The sequence below is a fragment of the Penicillium malachiteum genome (genome assembly GCF_028827825.1).
Source record: "Penicillium malachiteum strain IBT 17515 chromosome Unknown utg000005l:1.0-9002435.0:326005.0-9005861.0, whole genome shotgun sequence".
NCBI lineage: Eukaryota > Fungi > Ascomycota > Eurotiomycetes > Eurotiales > Aspergillaceae > Penicillium > Penicillium malachiteum.
Genome location: NW_026643099.1, coordinates 5354861 through 5379631, shown reverse-complemented (window position 1 = coordinate 5379631; position 24771 = coordinate 5354861). Strand labels below are relative to the sequence as shown.

At 46.6% G+C, this 24771-nt stretch overlaps 10 protein-coding genes across 10 annotated transcripts; 7 read left to right on the top strand and 3 right to left on the bottom strand.

The window, feature by feature from the left end:
* Positions 1-159: 159 nt before the first annotated feature.
* N7483_012024 (isopenicillin N synthase family dioxygenase) lies at positions 160-1498 on the bottom strand (the record flags this gene model as incomplete). The annotated part of the gene is made up of 6 exons (XM_057095451.1): positions 160-264; positions 333-512; positions 571-954; positions 1018-1095; positions 1145-1297; positions 1358-1498. 6 exons carry the CDS (start codon positions 1496-1498, stop codon positions 160-162), a joined length of 1041 nt encoding a protein of 346 aa, XP_056941422.1.
* Positions 1499-2813: 1315 nt separating this feature from the next.
* On the top strand, positions 2814-3869 carry N7483_012023 (uncharacterized protein; the record flags this gene model as incomplete). Its single annotated transcript, XM_057095450.1, has 1 exon — positions 2814-3869. One exon carries the CDS (start codon positions 2814-2816, stop codon positions 3867-3869), a length of 1056 nt encoding a protein of 351 aa, XP_056941421.1.
* Positions 3870-5266: 1397 nt separating this feature from the next.
* N7483_012022 (MFS transporter) lies at positions 5267-6747 on the top strand (the record flags this gene model as incomplete). The annotated part of the gene is made up of 4 exons (XM_057095449.1): positions 5267-5429; positions 5484-6064; positions 6148-6435; positions 6556-6747. The coding sequence occupies 4 exons, from the start codon at positions 5267-5269 to the stop codon at positions 6745-6747; spliced, it is 1224 nt and encodes a 407-aa protein (XP_056941420.1).
* A 743-nt stretch (positions 6748-7490) lies between these two features.
* N7483_012021 (fungal specific transcription factor domain-containing protein) lies at positions 7491-9157 on the top strand (the record flags this gene model as incomplete). Its single annotated transcript, XM_057095448.1, has 6 exons — positions 7491-7535; positions 7587-7601; positions 7796-7885; positions 7975-8240; positions 8320-8743; positions 8807-9157. The coding sequence occupies 6 exons, from the start codon at positions 7491-7493 to the stop codon at positions 9155-9157; spliced, it is 1191 nt and encodes a 396-aa protein (XP_056941419.1).
* A 169-nt stretch (positions 9158-9326) lies between these two features.
* N7483_012020 (uncharacterized protein) lies at positions 9327-10031 on the top strand (the record flags this gene model as incomplete). Its single annotated transcript, XM_057095447.1, has 2 exons — positions 9327-9446; positions 9495-10031. 2 exons carry the CDS (start codon positions 9327-9329, stop codon positions 10029-10031), a joined length of 657 nt encoding a protein of 218 aa, XP_056941418.1.
* A 3084-nt stretch (positions 10032-13115) lies between these two features.
* Positions 13116-14467, bottom strand: N7483_012019 (MFS transporter MCP family solute carrier family 16 member 10; the record flags this gene model as incomplete). Its single annotated transcript, XM_057095446.1, is given in 3 exon segments — positions 13116-13742; positions 13756-14117; positions 14146-14467. The coding sequence occupies 3 exon segments, from the start codon at positions 14465-14467 to the stop codon at positions 13116-13118; spliced, it is 1311 nt and encodes a 436-aa protein (XP_056941417.1).
* Positions 14468-15828: 1361 nt separating this feature from the next.
* N7483_012018 (uncharacterized protein) lies at positions 15829-16080 on the top strand (the record flags this gene model as incomplete). The annotated part of the gene is made up of 1 exon (XM_057095445.1): positions 15829-16080. The coding sequence occupies one exon, from the start codon at positions 15829-15831 to the stop codon at positions 16078-16080; it is 252 nt and encodes an 83-aa protein (XP_056941416.1).
* Positions 16081-16506: 426 nt separating this feature from the next.
* N7483_012017 (PWI domain-containing protein) lies at positions 16507-17621 on the top strand (the record flags this gene model as incomplete). Its single annotated transcript, XM_057095444.1, has 4 exons — positions 16507-16610; positions 16678-16768; positions 16855-17019; positions 17091-17621. The coding sequence occupies 4 exons, from the start codon at positions 16507-16509 to the stop codon at positions 17619-17621; spliced, it is 891 nt and encodes a 296-aa protein (XP_056941415.1).
* A 1092-nt stretch (positions 17622-18713) lies between these two features.
* On the top strand, positions 18714-20327 carry N7483_012016 (CRAL-TRIO domain-containing protein; the record flags this gene model as incomplete). The annotated part of the gene is made up of 4 exons (XM_057095443.1): positions 18714-19469; positions 19529-19570; positions 19626-19725; positions 19786-20327. 4 exons carry the CDS (start codon positions 18714-18716, stop codon positions 20325-20327), a joined length of 1440 nt encoding a protein of 479 aa, XP_056941414.1.
* An 822-nt stretch (positions 20328-21149) lies between these two features.
* On the bottom strand, positions 21150-23450 carry N7483_012015 (putative cell wall protein; the record flags this gene model as incomplete). Its single annotated transcript, XM_057095442.1, has 1 exon — positions 21150-23450. The coding sequence occupies one exon, from the start codon at positions 23448-23450 to the stop codon at positions 21150-21152; it is 2301 nt and encodes a 766-aa protein (XP_056941413.1).
* Positions 23451-24771: the final 1321 nt, after the last annotated feature.

Below are 24771 nucleotides of genomic sequence, written 5' to 3'. Positions count from 1 at the left end.
TTGGGGCATCCTAAAGGGAAGAGAGGATATACGATTATCAATCTGGAAAAACAGAAACAGCAACGCCTCATTGGGCAAGAAAAGGAAAGATGACTCCGCTATCATCCTGTTCTCTCACACATCTCATTCAATCATTTAGAATGTCTCAGTCAGAATTCCTCACACGAGCAACTGCTTCAAGTAGCGCCGGTACTCATCCGGGTACCACTTCTCGCCGACATCCGGGTGACTGAAAATCCGGTTCCTAAGTTGCGCCTCGCCAAACTATAATCCGATGTCAGTCCATTTATTCACGCAATTTCGTGCATAGTGTTGCAAGCGTATTGACTTACACTTTCGTACAGTGGCGAAATAAGTTCACTTGGAACGTCCACCAACCTCTTCTTCTTATCGTCTGTCACTGGAATCCGATCGACAATATTCGCAGCCGATTCTTTCAGCTCATCTAACCTGAGATCAAGTCTTACAGCCTGGAAGTAAGGAATGCTGTACCGAGTACGAGATGTCGGTGCCTTTGAGTCAAGGTGTCAGTGATACGAGAATCTCTGAAGTTGACTCCTCTCAACTTACAATAACGCGATGAGTTGTGCCCGAGCAGACACCTCCAGTGATGGCTTCGAATCCTTGCGCAATATTTATGACCAAACTGCCCTCGATAGGAGGGGCGTCGATCCATTCCCCGGACTTGTTCAAGACTTGCAGGCCGCCAACATTATCCTGGGCAAGATAAGTGAAGAGACTGATGGAGTCTTTGTGAGGCCCAACACCCTGGGATCCAGCAGGAGACATTGGGTACTTGACCAACTTCAATCTTGACATCTTGCCGAGGAATTGATCAAACGTATCCCTCGGAAGAAAGATACTTTCAGCAGCAAAGCCGACAAAGGCCTTTCCTAAGGTTTCCATGCTTCCCATATACCGCCAAACTAATTCTTTGATCGACTCATTGGGGAACTAATCATTACCAGAGGATGTATTGTTAGCGCTAACCATAGCACAGAGAATGAAGTGTCATACCTGACTAGGTCCCTCCAGCTTCTGCCAGAACGGATCGCCTTCCTTGAAGTCCTCGACTTCGGATCCAAAATCAAATTGCTAGATCCCGTCAGCAGAGTTCATGGCTGTTGCAATTCTCAGATACTACCTCTCGCAGGTCTGTGATCTTGGCTGTGGTTTCTCTGCCCAGTGATGTGTAGCCTAAGAAGGCAGGCGAATTCAACATGTCCACTTTCTCCTTGTCCTCAGTGGGGATTGAAAATACATCGGGCAACTTTGCGTGAGTTTCGCTGATAAGGGACTATCCATATTTCGATGTCAGCAAGTGTTCACTATGATACCATGCCTTTTCATATGCTACCTCTAGCCCAGTGTTCACGAGATACAAAAACCCAACATGAAAGATAGCATCTTGAAGAACTGCTAGTTCAGTCTCCTTTGTCTCAGGATTCTGCAGACGAGCAAAGTCAACGATAGGAATAGAAGAGAAGGAGGTCGACATGTTGATTGTTTAAGTGATGTTGCTATTCAAAGTTCACCCAGAAGGATGTTGAAGTCACTCGAAAGATGTTGAAATAATCTTGGATTCAACTTTATCCTCAAAGGACAACAATATTCTGGATTTTATGTCTACATCATTCCACTTCCCGGACAAATAAACCCACCATATCTTGCCCACTTGTGAGACATACTCAGGTGGGGCCGTTGTTAATATTCCAGCCCCGTATAGTCTTGATTCTAGTACCTAGGTACAAGCCTATCTATTTCTGATATCATGATGTCTCAAGTATTCAGATGTTCAAACAACATAGTGGATGGCCTGAGACCCACAATTTGGCCGTCATCTACTCTTTGAAGTTGAGCCCTGTTTCTCCACATCAGCCCCACAAGACCATTCGCCGTCTTCAACGGCCATTTACATACCGTGTTTCTCCGGATCTTGTGATCCCCATTCTATTATTGTACTTATTCAAGTTATTGACATGGAATGTGCACATATGGGGCTGGTTGTTCTCATTGAGGGTGGGTGAATTCAGTACCTACTAGAGCTAACTACCTATTATGGATGAAGGTCACATCCGTCTAAGCATTATTATACTCTGCGACGATTTTCTCTTCTATATACACATGGATGTGCTCAAGTGCTTTCAAGTTGTCAGTTATGGCTGATGATAATGTAAAATCTTTATCAAAGATCAAATAATTTGAGTTAATTCTGCTGAGAGAAAACCGACTAGAAAGGATACATGTATGAACAAATATCTAGTTTTAGTCTGCAAAACTGCCCAGGTGGTGGGGCTTGTATATGGCAACTGGTTGATTTTTGAGTATCAAGCAAGGATTTGTTGACATAGTAGATCTCTTATCAGATCATTCTGACTTGTGATCAGACTGCAACCACAAAAATTGAGACTATTCAAGTTTCAAGGTTATTGGATGCCATCCATGCCTCCCAGTGTATCTCCTAACTTGAGACCTCGGAGCAGGTTTTCACTCTTCGAATTTTACTCATATTGCTGTAGCAGGAGCTTTTAGATGTCGTCATTCTTCTACCAATAACAACGTTACCCATGTCTGTGAGATGATACACGGCGCTAATCTTGTATCACACGCATCGATCATTGATGATCGTCACAAATTCCGAAGATTCCATGCATTCGTGATGTTTTCACGAAGAAGCCGTTCGGTTCTTCAATATTTTCAGGTAAATACCAGTTTACCCGGAAACCATCTATTTAAACCCCATTTGACAATATTTTCTCTTCTCAAATATTTACATTCCCAACTGATTCTTCTACAATCTTCAAATACGGACCATGGCCTCATCTCCTTCCGGTGTCCACCTCGTGGGCTCTATCTGCGGCGCCGAAACTGCTACTGAGTCCTTCAAAAAGTGCATCGCCGCCTTCCCAGCACGCCTCCGCCGCCTCCCAGACGGTGAACCCGCCTCACGAAATAACTTCGTCGGCTGGCAACGATCTGTCTTCTCCCATGCGCCATTCATGCTTGAGGAATATGACGCGCAAAATGATGTCATCAAGAAGCCTACAGCTACACCCGCTGAGATCGCAGAGGTGGTAAACAATCTCCCACCACTCAACCTCCGATACGATGAATTTGGACTTGAGAGTTACGCAGAGTTCAGACGGCTGAGAGCCGAGGGAATAATTCCCCAGGGCGTCAGATTCTTGGTCTGCGTCCCGACCGTTTACTGCGTGATGTCTCTCTTGCGAGCTGAGTATGCAGCTGCAATTGAGCCACTCTATACAGATGCCCTGATTGGATGTCTGAAACGACTTGAGGCTGAAATTCCACATGAGGATCTTGCATTTCAGGTGGATGTTGCTGCGGAGCCAATGCTTATCAAAGCTGAGCCAGGGACGGTCATTTATCATTTTGAACAATACTGGGAAGGAGACGCCTTTACCGGATCAATGGAAAGAGTTGCTTCTTTGGTTAGAAGTGTCGCTCCTGATGTTGATGTTGGGTTGCATATTTGTTACGGAGACATGGGTCACAAGCACTTTATTGAACCAGTCGACACGGCGGATATTGTGAAGATTTCCAATACCGTTGCGGCGGAGTCAAACCGAGTCTTGAACTGGGTTCACTTCCCTGTGCCGAAGTCAAGAGATGACGACGCGTACTTTGCTCCGTTGGTGGGGTTGAATGCAGGAGAGGAAACTGAATTTTATGTTGGTCTTGTGCATCCAAATGACGAAGCTGGAACGATGAAGAGGTTGATTGCAGCAACAAAGTATCTGAAGGGGAAGAAGTTTGGTGTTGCAACAGAATGCGGGTTGGGCAGGGCACTCACGGAGTATTTTGATTCGATTGCGAGAATTTCGTCGGGAATTTCCACTGTCATTTAGAATCTCTGTCAGTAAATTTGATAACTAGTGCCGGGTATTAGTCCAAGTCATTTCAACAATGGTCATTGAGCTATATTATGAGTCGGCCCTTTGATCAATGCTTTCAAATGTAAAATTTTGATCCTCTTTCAAGTCTTATCAATATTCAAAGCATTATGGTAAAACAAATTGTATGGCCACGGTGTAGCATAGTGCTACTCTACAACATCTGTGTCATGAATCCCAATACTATTGATTATAGCCCTCAGCTTCATTCTCCTAACTTTTCTCAAGTGAAGAAAAGAAGGTCCCTTTTCCATCCAGCTCCTATATAGAGCCCCAAATTCTTATACATAGCTTACATAGTTCAACTTTACAAACTAACAAGATACGGACTCGAAGACAGAAGCTAATAACTTATTTGTCATGACCGCAGCATGAAAGCAATTAATAGTCATGCATGCAGCCCATTTGTTTTTGGTGGATGATCCATGTATCTGTAGACGATTCAAGTTGACCCTCGTTTTAATCGGACCGTTGTCCTCTGGTTAAACACCTGGGCACTTTAACGCTTAAATTTACTATTTGGTCCCGATAAGTCTTGGCATACCCCGCATTTCCGGCCCCACAATATCCCGCTTAGTCAGGAGCTTATGTCAGCCAGAACCGGTCTAGCGGGATCAGGTGACCCGGCAGAATTTGCATGTATCTAAGGACGCGTTACGAGAAAATAGAAAACCAGACATATCGACATCATCAGTGGATCAGACCGCCTACTACAACCAGACAGCGATCTGACAGCTTACTTGCAGACCTCGGTAATCTTGCAGAATTCAAACCCAAAAAAAAAAATATTAAAAAATTAAAAATTAAACATAAAAATAAACCAAATCGTCTTCTGCGTATGTTGATAGCTGTAGTCTGCAGATCATGCTATCTGAGGCCAAGATCTTAGTTTAACCGGGTGAAGATACCTTGTAGCACCTGAAGTGCCAGCCATGGATAACTAGCGGCTCCGCTCAGCACGGCGAATCTAGGCACAGTCAATATGCGTGTGAAAAAAAAATCTTTAAAACCTCTCCAAACTCCGACAAAGAATCAATGTAATTCGAATAATCAGAGACAGCATACTTTGAAGAAGGAATTGCCGCAAGAAAATGGCGGTGTCATCAAGCTCAGACTTATCACCCGGTTCGCCGGCGATACGTGACGAAATTGCAACAAAATACGAGGGCGGCGATACACTACTTTCCTCCAGTCAGATGAATGATAGCTTCCTGTCACAGGAAAAATCTGAGGGAGAATCAGAAACACCATCTTCTGACAGCAGAGAACCCACACCTGACCCGAACATCATCGATTGAGAACCAGAAGATCGACAGAACCCAAAGAACTGGCCCCTATCTCGAAAATGGATTATGATTTCCATTGTCTCTGTTAGCACATTGATGACTGCTTTGGGCTCAACCATACCCACGCCAGGAGTTCCACAGTTGATGAAGGAATTTCACTCAGATAATGATCTCCTGGAGAGATTCGTCATTTCCGTCTATGCGCTAGGCTTTGCCTTCGGTCCCCTAGGTATAGGCTTAACACCTCTGGTCCTTGGTTGGAGCTAACTCAATATCATAATAGTCATTGCGCCATTATCGGAGACCTACGGCCGACTTCCCGTTTGCCTCACCTGCAATCTGAACTTCTTGATATGGTGCATTGCTTGCGCTATCGCTCCAAACATGGCAGCCCTCGTTATATTTCGTTTCCTTGCTGGCGCTTTCGGAGCCGCACCGTTCACACTTGGCGGAGGCACAATCGCAGATATCGTGGATCCAGCACAAAGAGGGACGGCCATGGGTATATGGATGGGCGGACTGACGGTAGGACCCGTGATTGGACCCACTTTCGGTGGCTTCATAAGTGCCTACCTTGGTTGGAGATGGACCTTTTGGATCCTTTCCATAATTGCGGGAGTTATATGCGGTATTAGTATCATATTCATGAGGGAGACTTTTGCCCGGGTCCTACTTGCACGAAAAGTGCAACAGCTTCGAAAAGAGAGCGGAAATCCAGATTTGAAGTCACGTCTAGACAAAGAGGATTCCACTGCAATTCTGTTGCGCTTGTCATTCATTCGACCGGCAAAAATGTTCTTCAAATCAGTCATGCGTGTGTCTACTCTGCATCTATGTTGCTATTGTTTACACTATGATGTTCATGTAAGTGCGTGCAGGGCTACGTCTTACCAGGATACTAATAAGCTGTCCCTAGCCTATTTACCACATTCACGACTGTCTTCGAGGGTCAGTACGGGATTCCCACCTCCACATCAGGACTGGTCTACTTGGGTTGGGGCATTGGCTCTATCATAGGTCAAGCTACATACACCACTGTGTCGAACCGCTTTGTAGCACGAAGCATCGCCAAGGGTACTTTTAAGCCTGAAGATAGACTACCACTCATAGTTCCTGGTGGCATCTTGTTGCCAATAGGCCTCATTTGGTACGGATGGTCAGCTCAAGCTGAGGTTCATTGGATTGTTCCGATAATTGGGACCGCTGTCGCGGCTATTGGGCTAACGATAGTATTTGTGAGTCCCCTGATCTGGAGTAAATGATAGGCTTTACCATTTTGACCCTAACGAATCCTCAGGCTGCACCTTCAGCTTATTTGATTGATGTCTTTACAGTATATGCCGCCTCGGCAATAGGTGCCCGTTGCTCTTCGGTCTCTGTGTGCCGCTGTCATCCCATTACGTGGCCAGACCTTGTATGATAAATTGGGAATAGGTTGGGGAAATACACTCTTGGCACTTGTCGTGCTGGGATGTATACCTATAACCCTGGTCTTTTATTTCTATGGTGAAAGGATTCGTAAGAGATATCCTCTAGTCAATCTATGAGAAGCATGGGAATTGTCTTCCTGTGCACGAATCTTCAAATCTACAAATCTTTGTGTAGATCGATGTGTCCTTGTAAACTCTCATTCCTTGTTATGCAGAGCCGATTAAATTAGAATAACCGGTGCATCCATGATCTGCCGGTACCAGAGCCAAATCATGCAGGGAAACCCGTGACGATCACTGATCGTCACTATTGTAGAATTCTTCATCATTTACCCCATATTCTCTATTGAGATCAACTTAAAACTTTTGAACCATTTAATCATCCGAGTACAACATTCCCCGCACAGTACTAATTGTATCAAATTGACCCAGTCCCCGATCTTGATGCCCCGAAATTCTGTCTATTACCTTCTGTAATTGGAGCTTGCCTATCAAGTGCACGTTTCTACGTGTTGGCGATTACGGAATGATATAGCATAAAGCTGTCGTCGTGGCAATAAAAGTACTACTGACATGTACCATGAACCTTACTCCGCATTTATTCTGTCCAGAACAGTTTGCTGAGGCAAGACCCTCGCCCCGCATTTTGAGCTCATCTTCCTACACTTACATGTCATTTGACTCTGCCTTCTCCATTAAAAGATTATGCAAATGACTTCATGAAGATTCTCAATAGCAGGATCCCAAATCTTCACCAGCACATCTCCCTACTTCATCGCTTCCCTATCACTCGATCAAATCTAGGTTCCTTCAACACATCTTGGCTTCAGCGAGCTAGATCTAGTACTCTCTATTCAAAGATGGATGTTGACGAAATTCCCGCCACAACTGAAGCTGGCTCAGTTGTATATTTTTTCTTGTTTCATATCTTGCATATTGTTACTGACAACTTAAAGCGCAGACGTAAAACTGTGAGTTGATCCGACATCCTACCACGAGTTATTACCTCTTGCCTGCCGATTAATCCTATCGATGGAACGACTTGATTATTTCTTGCTGATTATCTCTAGCGCGCATGTGACAGATGTCATCGAAATGCGTGTAGAGTATGTCCTCCAGCTAAGAATACTCATCTTATCTGAGCAATAGCTAACTTATATTGTAGTGTTTGCCTGGTATCATGGGAACCACATGTCGCCGATTTGAGAAGCAGGCAGTGCAATGCACATACAATAGGCCCGTCAAAAGACGAGGAGTAAGCTCAATATCTTCTATATTTCCCTTGTTGCGTTTGAATTTCATACATGTTATATCAATTTTGCCCATCTGCTCACGCCAAGCTAGCCTCCAGTACGCCGCGCTCGGCGAGAAACTGACGCAGAGCCCCCAAAGCCCGTTGACAGTTCAACGAATATTCCTCCTCCAGCTGTTGAGCCCTCCGTGGTGGCCCTCAGTGAGCCTTCTGTGGCATCAAAGAGCCCAAATTCCAACGATGACGCCATTCTCCCCTCTCCATTTCCGTCCGATCTATATGCAAGTGATGATGATTTTCTTAATCCTGAAGTGATCGAAACTTTGATGCAAGTTTTCTATCATAATATCTACCCGATGTATGTTGATTTCCTCTTTGCTTCCAATAACACAGCAATGCGTACATTCTCAGCCCATTCTATGTGCTCACATATCTAGGGTACCATACTTCCACTGGCCGACATTCTTCGACAGAGTTAATCATCAAATGTATCGATCTGACTGGGGGACATTCGTTGCCTCCATGTCTATTTGTGCTTTGACTATTGGGCAGCTAGATAGTGGTATTCCAGTGCCTCCAGGTCTCCATGGTATTCAGCCACAGGCTGCGACTTTATCCTCCCAATGCTACACCATGGCAGTAAAGGCGATGCCAAGTGACATTTCAAATGCTACAGACTACTGTGAAGCAATGAAGGCGAGTGCAATCCTGGCTTCTGTATGTCTACAGAACGAGGATATGAAAAAGACTGTTGCACATCTGGGAGACTATTCGTCTCTCTCGGTCATGCATGGTTTCTATTCTGAGGCGAACTGGCCTCTCGGTCTCTCAGAGATTGAGAAAGAGGAGAGGAGAAGACTGGTAGGTATATCACTCATGCTTTTATTCTACCCTGTTGTTCTTGGTTGCTGATTCTGCCTTTAGTTTTGGGGCGTCTACCAGCAGCAACAGTACATCTCTACCAATTTCGGCTTGCCATCCCGGCAGTGCGAGGCAAAGACGACAGTGCTATATCCAGCCGAGGTCTTCGATGATGAAGATATCACAGCTATGTGCACTCGAACAAACCCCGACCGTGTCTCTTTTCTGCGTGCCTGTAATTACTACGCAGACTTGTACCGTCTCTCTGAAAACATTAACAGCATGATGAGGGCTTGGCAGCAGGTCTCACGGGAGGAACCTGCTGGCCTTCTTAACTCCTTTCTTTCTGGCGGTCATGCTTCGAAACATTTTACTTTCGAAATTCTTAACTTGATCTCGAAACTGCATGAGTAATTGCCACGCGAGCTCAAGAAGGTGGCTGATATAGCGGGGAATCCACATGCGAATTGGTGTGGTCTCATCGGTAAGCCTCCTTTCTGTTGAATTTTAATCATTGGTCTAATAAACGGTATTGACGATATCACTAGCTATAAATGTCATTTTTACGACAAGTAACATTAAAATGTATCTTGTGGGAAGTGAGAAGCCAAATGTCCACCTACGATGTGCCATCGCAAGCGAACTGCTTGATGAGCTCGAATCAATCTCTCCAAGGTTTTCCATCGCTTCAAGTCCAATCTGGGTACCGTTATTTCTATTGGCTTTGCCATTACTAACATTATTTCCATAGCTTCATCACTTGGCTCATATTGGTCACATCATTAGCAGCGCAATTCCGAGTTCCTCTCCCACGCGAACATATTTTCTGGTTCAGAGTATTCTCCAAGCGCTTGCTGAGTTCCTTGAAAATATTGATATTGAGCTATCTCGACTTTCTCATCCGAGGATTGCTGCCAAGCTCCGGGCACAGGTCAGTCAGATTGATCAGTGTAGGCAGCAGGCCTCTGAGCAGGATCCTCAAAGGAGACTATCTGCTCAAAGCCTTCCACTGGAAGCATTGAAAACGAGTGGCCCAGCGTATAATGATTCCCTTAATGTGACTAGCGACAGGCATGGTGGACAAGAAGCGGACTTTTCTGGCGCTACAAACATTGATCTACAGTCTGCAATGCAGACTTCAGGACCTGATATCGATTTCCCACCCATATCGAGTACTTCACATTCGACAGATTTGTTTGAGAACTGGCCGATGTTGGCAGGAAATACGGATGTCATGGATCCAGTTGGTGCTTTCTTATCTCTTGGTCAAGTCCTTCAAGATTCTTGAGAGTGGCGGTCTATCTCCATGGCGAGATTGTGTGGTTGGCAGGAGTCAGGACCACTAGCCTTTTTGAAACATTCAATGTTGAGATTTTCTATGCCATTATCTTGGAGGCCATGCTCTGCGCATGCAGGTTCTATTAATTTTCAAATGTCTAAATGTTGCGTAGGAGTGCAAGTGCGCCATTCCATTTTTGGTTTTGGGGGTGGTTCGATTTTTGCTTCCGCCGCCCGCTACGTTCATCCATGTTTATGATTCCCTTCAAATTTTGGTATCAATTTCTGATTTGAGTACTACTTTCCCGTAATGCTAGACAATTGATCCAATCTGATTCAAATTTCAAATTGTTCAAAATTTGAAGTTGACGCGCATAGGCCTGAGTGGAAAGGTCAGTGTGGTCAGATGATGATTCAGGTGCGACCATCCATTATGCTACTATATATATTCAAGTTTCATTCAATCTTTTCCCAACTCCACGTTCAAAATGTTTCATGAATAACATTTTAATTTTTGTCCAAACCCCGGGCCTCCTATAATTCTACCGAGTAGTTGACCAGTCATTCTATATGAAAATTGTAATCCCAAGCGGCTCCTAATAGCCAAGCATGGGAAGTCTGAAAGAAGACTAAGAAATTGTGTTGATGATCAAGAGTTGAGAATTAAGAATGATTAAAAAACACGCCCTTAACATCTCAGGTACACGCGCTGTGTCCCCTTTTTGGTTAGCCTTGTTTGAGTCTTACCTGTGTTCAGTACACTTGTAGGCGTTTTGTTACAAAACGCGTAATTTAATAACATTGCTAATCCTATTCAAGAAGCGGTGCGTGGGTTTAGCTGAATTAAAGTTCTGCTTCATATAACCAACTTTGGCAATCTTTTCAACAAGGCCGGCTGGCCCAATGGCAAGGCGCTTGACTACGAATCAAGAGATTGCAGGTTCGACCCCTGCGTCGGTCAATTCTTTTTGCTTTTTGATCATTTTCCATCTGAATTTGATGGGAAGAAAGGGTCTCGTTCGATTCTCGGTAGAAACGTTTTTTTTTAGTCAGCCTAAATTGATAGCACAAAGCGCTAAATCGACAGGCGCTAGTCCCATGTACGACTAGCGCCCTTGGGAGTACCAAAAAGATACCTCTGTCACTTTTTCTGCCACTTTTCTGCCAGTCTGGGAAAATCAAAATCTTAAGATACATAAAAAAAAGTGAAATATTATTGAAATTGGTGGCTAAATCCCTAGTTAAAGTATGAATCAATAGGTAGGTAGAAGGTAGGGAAAATAGAAAGCGGTCAGAGAAAATATAAGTATCTTTTTATGGGTTAGGTCTCCCTGCGGGAGCTAGTCCCAAGGAGGCTAGCTGTCTGTCGATTTAGCCTGACCCTTTTTTTATTCCTCCTTGGCTTGAATTTCCAGCATCAAAGTTCGTGAACTTGGCCCTTCTTGTCCTTTTCTCCCCGGAGATGCTCACCATGATCATCAATGATTGATGATAGAGTGTAGATTGAGCTATCTCTGGCTATAACCATTCACACCATTTATGCCTCAGGTGCTGATCTTTGATGGGAATGGAGGATCATCCGGGATAACTCAAGCTAGAATGAATCAACACAGAACTCGAGTACGGCAAAGCCGGCAAAACCTGTGTAGTTTAACAGCTAATATGATTTCCAATTACCGAAATGTACATGCAAATTTAGTGGCTTCCTGCTAGTAAGACTTGGCAACTCTGTTGAGGATCACCTGTGCTAATACATGTGCAGACGCCCCATCTTCAGTCTCGTCTCTCCGCGTTTCACTTCCATCTCCTGAGGTTGACTCCGCATTTTGGTGCAGTATGGATGCATTGTCACTCCCAAAGGTGCATACGTGTATATCACTGTGGTGCTAGATGTAAATTCACGCGGTCGAAATGCTGATATCCCATTGAAACTCATTGGGCAGTCAGGTCAATCCATGTGTCCCCCAACATTCCAAGGTTGAGTTTTGACTAGCTTTTAAATTGTAGCATTGACTAAAGTTTGAGTTCGCCACATAGCCAAGTTCTTCGTTTTCATGCTCTCTACTATCAAACTTCACCTTGCCATCATTTGAAGAATCCAAAGAAGCGCTCGAGAGGTTGAAGGTCTAGTTTGGGTGCACTGCTTTGTAAGTATCTTTGACTTTTAGTGGTCCTGTTTGATCCAATCTCTTATAGCTTATCAGGCTACATCAGTCCGATAAATACTTCTTTTGACCGGTTGATCGACTCCAATTGATGGAAAATCATCGTTTTTGTAGTAATACTAGATTTGACCTCCTGAACTTATCAATGTTCCTCACTCCAAAAGACAATCCACAAGAAAGGCGCCGCGGACGCCCTCCTCGTGCGTGTGATGCGTGCTTTGCAAGGAAGGTATATAGCCCTGGAGAGCTCTTCACTTGTTCTAAAAACATTTTTTTTCTGAGTGGATCTAATGGGTTGACTGTTAGATTCACTGTGATGTGGTAAAGCCGAAATGTAACTGGTGTGATCACCATAACCAACCATGCACTTTCTCGAGAACGACGGCAGAATCCCAGAAGACCCAATTGTAATTTCACATAGGTTAGTCAATGAATTCAAGTTCAAATGTTGCTCATTATGCAGTTTTCCTTATGCTTCGTGCTGGGCCTACCAATTAGCCTAGAGTGGTGTTCAGAATCATACATATTGACAGGCCCGGGGCTATTATAGACCTAGGAGTATACAAGCACTTGAGCCTACAAACCCGCCACTCCTAGACCTAGCTCGAAGATTTTTTTGTACTGGTATTCTGTAAGAACTTCAAGTTAAAATAAACTCCAAAAAACCACACTTAAAGGATAGTAATATTGTGAAAATTGAAATCTACTTTATCGCTATGTCGTAGCCACGAATTGGAACATTTCAAAACGCATTTCTGAATTGCTAGGGTATGAAAACTAACTGTAATGATGAGAAATTGTTAAAATACAAAATCATATGTCGAATGAATGCGCACGCCAGCCTTCAAATGTTGGAATAATACATGCGATGTTGAATGGTATCCTCACAGGGCCTGCACATGTGCCCAGGTTCCCACTATGTGGCATACTTATGGCAGTTGCTTGTTCCTTTTATATGAACTTGCTTCCCGCTCCTCTCCCAAAATCCCCCATAAAATAACCAAAGTACAGCCTCCAATCATCATACACAACCCACAGAAAATCTGAGGACCCAGAAAGGCATGCCCACCCAACCCCTCTAGGGCGCCTTCTACTGGACTACCTACCAAGCTGGCACATGCTCCGATTGCGCTCGCCATACCCAGTCTTGTGCCAATCACCTTTGGATCAGGACATACCAGTGGGAAGGCGCTTGGTGGCAGTGAGAGCAGAGGTCCACTAAAGATGCCGAATAGTGCAAAAATGAAATAATATGCCCATGGTTGTTGAACACCAATCCAACCAATGCATAGGACTCCACTGCCTAATGCACATATAATCCATTGGGTAATGTTGCCAATTTTGCCAGCAATGTAGCCGGCCATCAAGTGACCGACAATCGAAGTGGTCTGCGTAACAATAATGCCTAGATTTGCTGCTGAAGAGCTCATCCCTAGAGAGAGCTGAGCAAAGCTGGACATGTAGATGAATGGAACCAAGTATGCAAAGAACACCATGAAGTTGCTCGTGGTATATACCACGAAGGGCAGGTCAAGGAAAGCTTTGGCGTCAAAGAGCTAGAGTAAAAACAATTGCGCCGATGGGCGCGCCAGAGATAGCGCATGCGAGTGCCGCGGCGCGATGTTTTCTGAATGATCGACCGACCAGCGCAAGCCCAGGCATATAAAGGAAACAGCACCCAATACCAAGCATAATTCCCTGTGTGAGCAGGACTTGCCAATATTTGGTACATAAGCTCAGCAAAAACACAGCCAGAGTTTCGATCAAAGCACCAATTAGGAGCATAGTGCGAAAGAAACCCATGTCGAAAAGAGGGCCCGTCAGAATGCCGCCAAAAATGAGTAAGAAGTTGGCAGTTGTGCCAACCCAAGAGAGAGCTGATGCAGACGTATTGGGCAAGTATGTGATCTCATAAAACGATTTAAATGCTCCTATCCATTGTTAGTTGTTACCGATAACCTTGAAATGAAATAAAGTCATAGATACCGTATGCAAGGGCAGGTCCCCATATATTAGAAAAGACAAGAAACGAGCCTAGCACTTGTAGCCAGGCCCGGGTGCCTCCATCTTGGGCGTCACTTTCATCATCCGAGTTGTCTTCCATCACTTTCTTCTCAATATCCTTGCTGATTTCCGACTTATCCTGAATTTCTCCAGCCATCTCGATAAGCTTCCCGACTCTTTCCTCTTTATCTGTGGCGCTGCCAGAGCTCTCTGCAGAATCATTGTTGGGAACGCCAGTCGCCTCCAGCACTTGTTTTACTTTAGATTCAGATCTCATGTCGATAAGTTGATAGTAGTGCCGATACCTCTATGAGGGGAGTTGAAACACCTTCAATTATCACAATACTAGCTTCTGTATAGGTGTGCAGGTGATCTAAATAGTTGATAAATCGCCGTTCTATCCCCTTTGGCACAGCATCGCTATACATATTACATTCGGGGTTGAAGATCCGGGCACAAAGTACTAGTAGACAAATCAGGAAACTTGTGTACTGACAGCGGTTAAACCGTGTGTGCGGTATAACCTGACCACGACTAGGTACGAAATCAGTTCAGCAGCATACTTCTCCCTTTCTGGGGTAAGCCTCATATCAAACTTAAATATTCTGCATGATTTAATTAAAACACAATCCACGGCGAGGCGGATCTGCACCGGTTAGTCGATACCTTCTCAGCCATATTATCATGTCTCATGAGAGCAACCGATGACTGATTAATACTCTGGAAATCGAATCATTGAACCTTTGCTGCTAGCCAGTGTTCTGATTTATACCATTGCCACGGATTCCTCTTCACCATATCCAAGATACTGCTAGTGAGATTTCACTGGTTGCATGTTCCTAAACTTGGACCCCGGGAGTGGCTAACGGGAGGATCGTTACCAGACGGGTAAACCCTGAAGCATATCTGGATGTATCTAGACTTCCACTCTAGTTTTGCCGGGAAATGGACCAACTAGTTCAGAAAAGCTTCAAATGGCTCCAGCTGTTCCGAGGGCTGTGGGAAACTTGACGAATCATGCACAGGGTATTCGTAGCTAGTGATTAAGCTAACTGATTCTGAAATGTGCAGATGCTGATCTGCGGGGAAGACCATGGTATCCCGGGGTAGCTGAGGTTGTAGTGTATCCACTGCAATGTCAATGTCCCCCTTCTCCGCGCCTGAGCGGCAGGTGGTCAGCACTAAGCTCGAAAAGGAAGCTTTGGGGTACATACCAGAGTAGAAGGAACGGAGTCTTCATGTGGAGAATGCGGGTTCAAGTTTGCACAAAACATTGTATAGCTGATGGTCATGACATCATGCTCTCTGCCCGGTCAATGAAGTTTGAAGATTCTACGACTTGTATGTTTCACTATCTCAAGTTTCAGCCTGCCGCATCTCATTTTAGAATTATTATCGCCCGATTCACTGAGTTCATGAAGCGAATCATGCCGGAAATGATATACCAGAATGTCCTTGACTTTTGGTTTGGTTCCAAATCTTCTGCGGATTAATTGAAAAAAGAAATCTTTCTGGCATGGATGTCCATCAGATAATGGATATGTGCGGGATCACCAAGGTAAAACGTATCAGGCAGCTAAAAAAGGTGACCTGGACACATCGACTTGCGCTGGAGAGAGGTGCGGAGCATTAGCTTTGATGCTGCTCCTGGACCAAGTGCCCCGCAACATCTTCCGTGGGGCACCGCAAGCATATGAAACAGACTCAAAGGCTGCCTCTATTGCGCGATATGCTATTGAGCAAGGATTGGATGATGGCCTTCCCGATATACAAAAACGTTGCATGTATTCGCCGCTCAATCACTCTGAGGATATAAAGGATCAAGAGTTATCAGCGAAGCTGTTTACTCAGTTGAGTGACCCTTATCATTTGCACTGGGGAAAGGACTGATATGATCAAAACAAGCGTGATATTATTTTGGGAAGGTCATAGACTCATAGCCAGGCCTCGAGTATTTTTCTTCGCGAGCCCCGAGAGGACGAAGCGGATTTTGTTATGGACCACAGATATTGAGAGAATTGCTGGACACTATTGGGATCCGAATTCAGTTAAGAAGACATGCAACAGGAAATAATAGCTTGAATTTGTATCGCGAATAGTTATAGGTTGCTATGGAACATTTGAAAGTGAGGAATTCGGAAATCTACTGCCCAGGTCCACGGGTGGAGGCGTATATATGGTTACGTAATTTTATAACCTAGATAATCAGGCCCCAATATCAACCGCCGGCTTTATCGCTGACCGCCCTCGAAACAATTGCCTTTTTGTTTCTCGTGTCTCAGTTCACTTGGTCATTCTTACTGACACTGTTCCAAGATGGCAACCCCTGTGGATGCGAAGCTGCTTCGGCAGACCAAGTTTCCACCTGAGTTCAGCCGCAAGGTGGACATGACCAAGGTGAACATCGAGGTGATGAAGAAGTTAGCTCTGCCCTTCCCCGGATTTTGATCGCGACGACAGAACATGCTAATGGACGCACGGCTGCAGGTGGATTGCAGGACGAATTTCAGAAATCCTTGGCAATGAAGATGATGTAGTCATTGAACTTTGCTTCAACTTGCTTGAAGGAGCTCGTTATGTGCGTCTCTTGATCTCTACTTATCCTATGGTTTACGATAAGGCGTATCCGCGGCGCGTTCACCAACTGACAGTTTTTCTATTTAGCCCAACATCAAGGCACTCCAGATCCAATTGACCGGCTTCCTCGACAAAGATACTTCCAATTTCTGCAAAGAGTTATGGTCATTATGCCTGAGCGGTCAAGAGAATCCCCAGGGCGTTCCGAAGGAGCTCTTGGAAGCTAAGAAACTCGAACTCATCCAAGAGAAGGTATTTCCAAGATCGTGACCCGTTTTGAATGACGTTCTGATCAATTTAATTATAGCTGGAGGCCGAGAAAGCTGCGGAATCCGCTCGCCGACAGAGGGAGCAAGACCTCGCGCGAGACCGGGAAATGGATGATATCAGACGGAGAGAACGTGGAGATCGCGGAGATCGCGGACGAGCAAGAAGAGGCCCTGGCCACGGTAGCAGTGACTTTGGTCGCCGGAGATCACGCTCACCACGCAACCGAAGCCGGGATCGATACCGTGAACCCCCACCTCGCCGCGAATTCGATTCTTACGTCCCATCTAGCTCCAACCGAGGTCGCCGACCAACTCGGTCCCCTTCTCGATCTAGATCCCCCTCCCGCTCCCCATCTCGCTCCCCACCACGTCGCCGCCATCAAGAACGACGTGATCGATCCTCAGATCGTCAGCGTCGCCGCCATCACAGTAGATCCACTTCCCCCTATGCACGAGACCGCAGAGAAAAGAGACGCAATTCGGACCACGGTGATCGACACAGATCCATTACCCGCAGTGAATCATCCCGCTCACGAACTCCCAGAAGAGACCGACGGAAAAGGCGCTCAGTCTCCCGCAGCGTGACCCCACCAGCTCGACACCATCGCCGCTACAGTAAACACTCTGATACGAAAGATCACCGCTCCCGATCTCGATCACGTTCAAATGAGAGAACAGGAAGGAAGCATGGAGGTGATTCTCTACGCTTGAGTCGTAGTCGTGACCGTCATCACCATGGTCGCCATGGTAGTCGGAGTCGGAGTGGTGGTCGCGATCGTGGCCGTCATGAACGGCATCGCAGCCGAAGTCCACGAAAGGAGCATGATCGACGCCGCTCAATCGAAAGATACAGTCCGACACTGCGCCGGCGACGCGCCTCTTCTGCATCTGCACGTGAGGAGAAGCGGCAGAAGACTGCTGATACGCATGAGGACTCTCATCGTTCTCCTGAGACAGATATTCGACCCAACCCAGAGAAGCCAGAGAAGCCAGACGATGAGGTGGATCATTGAGTCAATTTCTAAGAAAAAAAAACATTTTGATATGTACTTGCATTTTAGCCCACGTGAACTTTTTACGCTTGATATCATTATCTATGTGATAAGCAATCCCTTCCGTCTGGTCCATTGTGCTGTAAAATATCTTCTACTATTTTCCTTGCCGATAGCGCTATGTGATCATCACTCCAACGACATGTGAGGAGACTAACCTCGCTTCATGCGCAGTCCTCGAGCAGCTGTGAGCAGCAGTGCGAATTGACCCGTAGACTCCATATACCCTAATCTCGCCCCCACTTATTCCAAAGTTGGTACCATTATCCCGATGTGTCTAGTTCCATTATTAGTTCATATCCCCATATTGAAATTGAGATCCAGATCATCATATCTAGGTACGATATTAGTCCGGTGGGTTCCTCGGCTTCATTTTGTCCCTGAATGCAGATCTCCCCCTCTCACCTGCATCAACCAGCAAGCCCACGAACCTCCTCGGCTCGCGTGCGGGGCTAATGCAGGAAGGATCACATGGGGAGGAATGCCAATGATGGTGATTGGACCTGAGGCATCCGAAGCTATTACGAAAAAAGCAAAAAAGCGCCCTCTTATAATGAGCTCAATCCCTCATTCACATCCCTCTGAGAAGCCGAACTCAACCTCAATTTAGGTCTCCTATCCCATTATGCCTGACCCGGTACCTATCCCAGAGGGTTATGCGGGTAATCTAACCACTATCCAACAAGAGAAACTTCTACAATTTTGGAAAATCATCCAGCAGTCCTGGGATTCAAGCCTGACTGGTCCAGATACAGATGCCACCTCACTGGCATCAGCAGGCTCCAAAACAAGAACTCATCGACGATTCTTCTCGTTTAGTCGATCCGCTACTCAACCACTTGATCAAGAGATCTCTGCTATTCCACCTAATCTACTTGTCTCGCTAAAGAGACTAGGAGCGGGGCCCAATGATCTTAAAGCTATTCATTCCCTCTTAACCAAGCTCCCTGGTGAGAACCTACGTACGGCTTTCTTGGCTATGTTGAAACAAGATCACCCGGATGCATTATGCCTCCGGTTTCTTCGAGCAGAGAAATGGGATGTGCCGAAAGCATGGATCAAGCTTGTTCGGTCGCTTAATTGGCGCGTGAATGAGTACCATGTCGACGAGGAGGTTCTCATGAAGGGTGAGGGATATGCGATGGAGAAATCGACATTGGAGGAAAATTCGACTGAAAAGAAAGATGGCGAGGGTTTCATGCTGCAGTTAAATACTGGGAAAGGTCATTTTCATGGTGCGGATAGAGACGGTCGTCCTATCTGTATTGTTCGGGTTCGGACTCATCAGCCTGGGACCCAGACGGCGAAGGGACTGAATGATTATATTGTGCAATGTATTGAGACAGTGCGCATATTGATGGTTTCGCCTGTGGAGTCAATGGTATGTATTCTTCAACGTGAGGCGTACTCATTCGAACTAACGATTTCTGTCATGACTAGGCTATTGTTTTTGACTTGACTTCATTTTCTCTTTCAAATTGGGTATGTGGGATCACGCCTCAATAAAATCGTATTACCCACCAGCTAATAAAATCAGGAACTTGCCCCCGTTAAATTCATTATCGATTGCTTCCAAGAGAATTATCCCGAATCTCTAGGCGCCATGATTTTCTATAACGCACCCTGGATATTCTCCGGTACGACCTTACTCTAATTCATTCAAGTTCCTAGAACTACTCAGCTAACATTGGACCTAGGATTCTGGAAAATCATCTACGGCCTTCTGGATCCCGTAGTTGCTTCGAAAGTCCACTTCATATCTGGTGCTAAAGAGCTAGAAACCCTCGTCGCACCAGAACACATAATCAAGGAACTTGGCGGCGAAGAAGATTGGGAGTGGGAGTACATTGAACCGCGAGCCAACGAGAACGAAAAACTCCGGGATGCCACTACCCGAAGCACAATTCTGGAAGAGCGAAACAAGTTAGCGGATGATTTATTTCGTTTGAATGCGAAGTGGATCACAAGTTCTCATGATGAACTCTGGAATGAGCAGAGAGACTCGGTTATAAAGCAGCTTTCTGAGAATTACTGGAAGCTTGATCCTTATGTTCGCGCTCGAACGGTTCTAGATCGCACGGGAGTTATTCAGGAGGGTGGGAAGATTGACTTTTACCCCACTCAAGCTCCTAAGACTGAGCCTCAAAGCGAGGTTGAGGTCGAGGTTGAAGTTCAAGTTGAACCGAAGGTGATTGTGGAAGAGACGAACACTGCGCAAGTGGCTGCTGTTACGGCTTGAATGCCGGGTTAGATAGAATTGGAGGGGTTTCGTTCGGACTTGGAATTTGCTTCGATCTCATAGGCATATTTTGCTCTTTTCGATTTGTGGGGAGTTAAACCCGGATATTGTAGTCCGGATGATTGGATCCGAGGTTGTTAATTAGAACCAAGATGATCGGTATCAGTGCTAGTGTTTCCTGGTGTTTTACAAGTCTCGGGATTATGCTCGTTTAATGACCCCACGCTTGTCGAATATGGGAGTTTCCTCACTTATCTTGCAATTAATCCGAAGGATGCCATTTTGAAACTACTGGATAATAACTACTGGCAAGCACTATCACCGTGCGCTGATAGAGGCAGACCTATAGCTCAATAGGTAGGAATGCTCCCATCTAGCTCATAACGCACATATTCAGATTATTAAACAACAATTGCTTTTTGATTGAAAACCTGCATCAAGCAGAAAACATTAAATAAGACTCAACAGTAAATAGCACGAGAAAAATACACAAGAAAAGGAATGTACTCCATTGAGAGAATGAATGGGAATCTTAGATCTTCAAAAAACAAGTGATCTTCACCAGCGAACACGAAATCGTATCCACGAAGAATAATATCCAACACAGTTGAGGCCAAATCTTCCAGAGCAGATTAAAATTAGAATTAAATATCTACAAGCAGGACGGAGCCAAGAAAGGGATGTTAACTTGGTCCGTTGAACAGATCTGCTGGCCGCACCATCGAAAAAAAGGCTGAAGGTCATCTTGTCATGCAGGGGAAATAGAAAAACAAGCGTAGAAAACAATGGCTGTTAGAGCCTAGAAACATGGATGCTGATCGCTTAAGCCTCGCATCCGCAGACAGTCTTGGTGATGATAAGAGTGCTGGTCCAGATGGCTGAGCCCTCAGGAGAGACACCAGAAGGAGCGGTGGTGGGAGCGGGGGCAACAACAGTCTCAGTCCAAGCAGAAGTGTAAGCAACAGTCTCGGTCCAAGCAGCAGTCTCGGTGTAACCGGGAGAGCCGCCGCCGGGGGCACCAGTTGCGGTGGGGGCAACCCAGACGCTGGTCTCGGAGGGGGCAGCACCACCGCCGGGGTAACCGGTCTCAGAGGGGGAAGCACATCCAGTGCTCATGCCAGCACCAGGGCCCGCCGGACCAGATGGGGCGGGACCGGAACCCTCGGAGCCAGTAGGGGCAGAGCCAGAGGGGATAGAGCCCGAGCCAGCGGGGCCGGTGGGGGCAGGTCCAGATGGGGAAGAGCCGCTAGGGGCGCCACCAGCAGGGCCTGAGGGAGCGGGGCCAGAGCCAGCAGACTCAGAGGGAGCAGGGCCGGAAGGCACAGAGCTGGAGCCAGGAACACCGCCGGCGGGGCCTGAAGGAGCAGGTCCAGCACCAGATGACTCGGAGGGAGCAGGGCCGGAAGGAATGGAAACGGAGGTAGGGCCGGCACCTGAGGGAATGGAAACTGAGCCAGCAGGGCCAGATGGGGCAGGGCCAGATGGGGAAGAGCCACTGGGAACACCACCAGCAGGGCCGGAGGGAGCGGGGCCAGAGCCAGCAGACTCAGAAGGAGCAGGGACGGAAGGAATAGAAACCGAGCCAGTGGGGCCAGCACCTGAGGGGATGGAGATGGAGCCAGTGGGAGCACCGCCGGAAGGAATAGAGAAAGAGCCAGTAGGACCGGCACCGGAAGGAATGGAGACTGAACCAGTGGGGGCACCGCCGGAAGGAACAGAGCCAGAACCGGTAGGACCAGCACCGGAAGGAATAGAGACGGAGCCAGTGGCGGAAGGAAGGATGGAGACTGAAGGAGTGCCGGAAGGAGAAGATCCAGAGCCAGAGCCAGAGCCCATACCGCAGCCAGTGAACCACTCGATAATGATGATCTCGATGGAAACGCTGATATCGATGCTAGTGCAGCCACTGAGGAAAGCAGCCAGCTCAGCACGAGTGCTCCAGGACAGCAGAGTCAGGCTCTCGCCAGCCTCAAGGAGGGCAAGGGCACCACGCAGGTTAACGCTGAGAAGAGCGATGATCTCCTCGGTCAAGAAACCGGTGATGTCAACAAGCAGGTCAGCAACAATGTCAACGGAAACCTCAGCGGTAACAGCAACAGAGAGCCAGAGCAGAACGACGGCCTTGAGCTCAACGCCCAGAGAGCAGCTAGACTCGACGAGCCACAGAGCCAAGGAGGTACGGAGTTCAAGGCTCAGAGCGGAGGCAAGAGTGCCCTCACCACAGGCCTTCAGGGCAGCACGGACGTTGACGTCAATGTCAACCTCAGCCTCGAGGAAAGCGGCAATGGAGGCCATAGCACTGGTAGTGAGAACACCGGACTCATCGACGAGAACCTCGATAGAGCCACCAACGGAGATAGCAGTCAATGCATCGACAGAGATAGTACCAACCTCAACAAGGTCATCGCAAGACTCGCCCTTGATCCAAGCAAGAACGGCGGCTTGCAGAGAGGCACTCAAAGAGCAGTCGGAGGCAGAGACCCAAGCAAGCAGAGAAGCCTTGACATCGGCAGTCAAACTTCCAATGATACCACCACCAGCGCAAAGGTTCAGACCAGCCAGGATGTTAACATCAAGGTCGACGTGGACGTCAAGGAAAGCAGTAAGAGTAGCTTGGGCAGAAGCACTGAGGACGAGAGTGGATTCAAGCTCGGTGGCCTCGAAGATACCATCAATAGTAACGTAGATGGACTCCTTGGCAGCAAGCTCGGCGCAGGTGGGGATATAGACAGCCAAAGCAGCAATGGCACTCTCCTCGAGGACAGTGACCGAGCCCTCACACCAAGAGACCAGAGAGGTCTTGATGGAACCAGTGATGCTGGTCTGGCTGACCAGCCAGCTCTTCAGCTCCACACGGGCAGCAGAGTCAATAACAGAGTAACCGCATCCGAGCACACCACCCTCCAGAGCTGCAGCACCACGAGCACTCAAGCCAGCGAGCAGAGTAGTGGAGGAGCTACCACTGAGACCAAGAACATCATCAATGATTGTAGTGACCTCGGATCCGACGGAACCGAGAATCTCGGAAACGAGGCCGAAAGTACGACGGTCAACAGACACGTCAGTTGGGTAAGCGAGAGTCGAGCTCGCCAGACCGGCGAGTAAAACGAGTGAAGAACGCATTTTTCTTCTTCACGGATGATAACGAGTGTGTATATAGGCGCAATAGGCGTCGAGGTATTTGTACAAAAAAGTTGTATAAAACAAAAGTAAGAAAATAAAAGCTAGATTGTAGACGGTACTGAAGCCGTCCACAAAAGGATTAACGATAGACTGGTGAAAGGTTGAAAATGAGAAGAAAAGAAAAATAAACGACTGATGAAGAAGAACAATCAGGGCGACGATCCTCTATGTTTATATACCCCTGATCATTTTTTTGGGAGATTGAAAAGCACTGGACACGGAGGCTCTCCACCCAGGTGCCTGATCCACGAGCAAAGGACGAATGGATCAGTCCTCTCCGTAGAGGGCTACCCCGGTCTCGACGCCTCCAGTCCACATTTCGAGCTATCCAACCCCTTAGGCTCGCGGATATCGGGGACTACTGGATCGTCCAGGGCAGAGTGGATACAGTACTGCCAGTGAGGAGTCACCATAACAAGTTAGGATCATATGCGAGTCCACTCGTGCCGTCCATCTGTGGCAAGGTCGTCAGAAAAGGTGTCAGATTACGGGAGTATCATCGATTTGCATACGGACCATGGCCCACTCAATTGATACCGGACCCATCATAGCACCACACGTTTGACCGGACTATACCAACATTTCATGGAATTCAAGTTGCTCATCACACGCACCAATGCACGAGGGCGGCCCAGCGACAGAGACCTCGGGCTCAAGAAGGTAACGACAGCGAGGATCATAGACTGCCATGCGTTTATCACCCACCTGCTTGTCGTTCAATCAGGGGAAATGATCGTCAAGGATCCACCAAAACGGTTGACGGGCGATAACCCGGAAATTCTGAGTGCGACTGTATTTGCAATTCCCCTTTAAATTTTATTTTGAGAATAGCTAGTCAAGAATTTGGGTTTGTATAGTTTTATCTTTTATTTTTTTTTCTTTCATTCATTTAGAGTGGACTCGCACCAAACGAACCAAACGAACCTCTGCAGGGGTTCAAAAAAAGATAGTTATTAGTGGCTGGTTACGGATCCGCCCAATATGGCTCGCAAAGCCCGGTACCTTTTCCCACTTTACATTAGACCAGGAACATGATGCACAAGTACACCGGTCTATACGCTTTTAGGTTAAGGATGTATGCATCTTGTTGCTACTTGGGACTCCACCACGGAGTAGTCTGGGACGAGACCTATCGAATGACTCCCATGGAACCAGGGTATACATCCAAAAAAAAAGAGTACCATTGAATTCGGGCGACATTACCAAATGGATGACTATTTATCCAGTTGTTTACTACGGAGTACAAAATATTGATTTGTGT